The following is a 1,642-nucleotide window of genomic DNA, read 5'->3' on the forward strand; positions in this document are numbered from 1 at the left end:
AGGTAAAGCGGCCTGATTGCGCCGGCGCTTGAGTATTTGTGCTTGGCCGCCTCTGAGCTGTCGTGCAGTAGGCGTGAGGTGGGGAGCGGGCAGCATGCGACGATGGCCTGTGGCACGGAGGCCGCGCTGTTGCGTCGCCTTGACGGGGGCCGGCAATGTCGGGGCTCGCCGCGGCATTGCACGCCACCCGTGGGGGGGAGCGGCACCGCCGCCCGCGCCTCGTGCTCGCCCCGCCCGTGCGGGTGCGCCGTTGCGCGCCACCCGAGGGGGGAGGGGGCACCGCCACCCGCACCCTGTGCTTGGCCCGGCCGCACGGGTGCATCGCCGCGCCAGGGCCAGGGGGGGGCGCCCACCGCTGGTTGCTGGTCGCACCGACGTGCCGGCCAACGGTTGGTCGACGACGGCCGCGGGCGGGGCGGAGCTGGTGTGAGGCCGCGTCGTGGAGGGTGTAGGCAGGGTGATGCCGGTCGGCGAGGAGGCGACGTAGCGGCGAGGATAGGGAAGCGCACCTACGACGAACGAATAGATGGCGCGATCCACGAGGGGCACGGGGGAGATGGTCGCGATGGTGTGGCGTGCGTGGGATCGCACGGGCGTGATTGGGGGAGATGACCGCGATATGTGGCGGCGGGGGAGGATGGAGTGGAGCGCGTGATGCAGTTTGTTTTGGAAAGAAATCGCACGCAACAGAAGACCGACGGGGAGAGGAAAAGAGAACCCACGGGGTGAAGTGAAGGTGAGGCGAAGTTTTTGTCGCACCAAAACGGTGTCTTACTTTTAGTCTTTTTAGTTGTGGTAGATTTGCACATCTTTTGCATGTGCTTTGTCTAGAACTTTGGATTTCACTTGAGTACGTAAGCTAAATAATTACATGGAAACATTCAAACATATCACTTGAGCACGTAAGCTAGGTCGATCACCACCGGATATTATATCACTAGGATTTAATTTAAATTTGTTCCACAAAACATGTCATTATTATAGTTTATACATGCATGTAATCCTGTGATTTGCCAAACATACATAGACGCAACTTTGCATCTCTTGTTCACTGTAAACAAACGTTGCGGTCGATCATGTCCTCCTCGTTAGGGACGCAGCAACGAAAGCGCTGGATTTACTTGGATACGCATCTAGAGGTGACATCTCGACGAGCTTCTCCGCAACCCTTGAGAACTCGTCCATAGCATCTACAGATGGCCCGAAATGCTGCGCTATGATTGGCTCCATTACAGCTCTCAGCGCATGCGCCCCTGTCTTTGGCGCGACAATGTCATTCTGATCAGGAGATTCATGGACAGCCATCTTATCGATTGAAAATGAACCCTCAGCTTCTATTATCTCCCTCAGCTCCTTCTCTGACGGCCCGTACAATGGTATGTAGAAAGAGTCAAGTTTCTCATTATCGATCAAAACCATTGTTAAACTGCCATCGGGCCTCCGGGAACCATCTCTTAAGCTCGCATATGCAAGATCCGTGTGAAGTCATCGTTAAACTGCCGAGCGCAGGCCTTGATGCACTACAAGAAACGTGTCATCTTTTGACATCTGATATTGGTCATAATACCTGAAAAATAAGTCATAAGTTGTCATTTGTGTCACCAAGTTGTTGAAAAATAAAATGTCAAAAGATGAGCGTCTT

General features: G+C 54.7%; 1 protein-coding gene across 1 annotated transcript; it reads right to left on the reverse strand.

The window, feature by feature from the left end:
* Positions 1-1,074: 1,074 nt before the first annotated feature.
* Positions 1,075-1,419, reverse strand: LOC136523378 (7-methylxanthine methyltransferase 1-like). The gene has a single exon (XM_066517074.1). It carries the CDS (start codon positions 1,417-1,419, stop codon positions 1,075-1,077), a length of 345 nt encoding a protein of 114 aa, XP_066373171.1.
* Positions 1,420-1,642: the final 223 nt, after the last annotated feature.

The sequence above is a fragment of the Miscanthus floridulus genome, chromosome 18, assembly GCF_019320115.1.
Source record: "Miscanthus floridulus cultivar M001 chromosome 18, ASM1932011v1, whole genome shotgun sequence".
Taxonomy (NCBI): Eukaryota; Viridiplantae; Streptophyta; class Magnoliopsida; order Poales; family Poaceae; genus Miscanthus; species Miscanthus floridulus.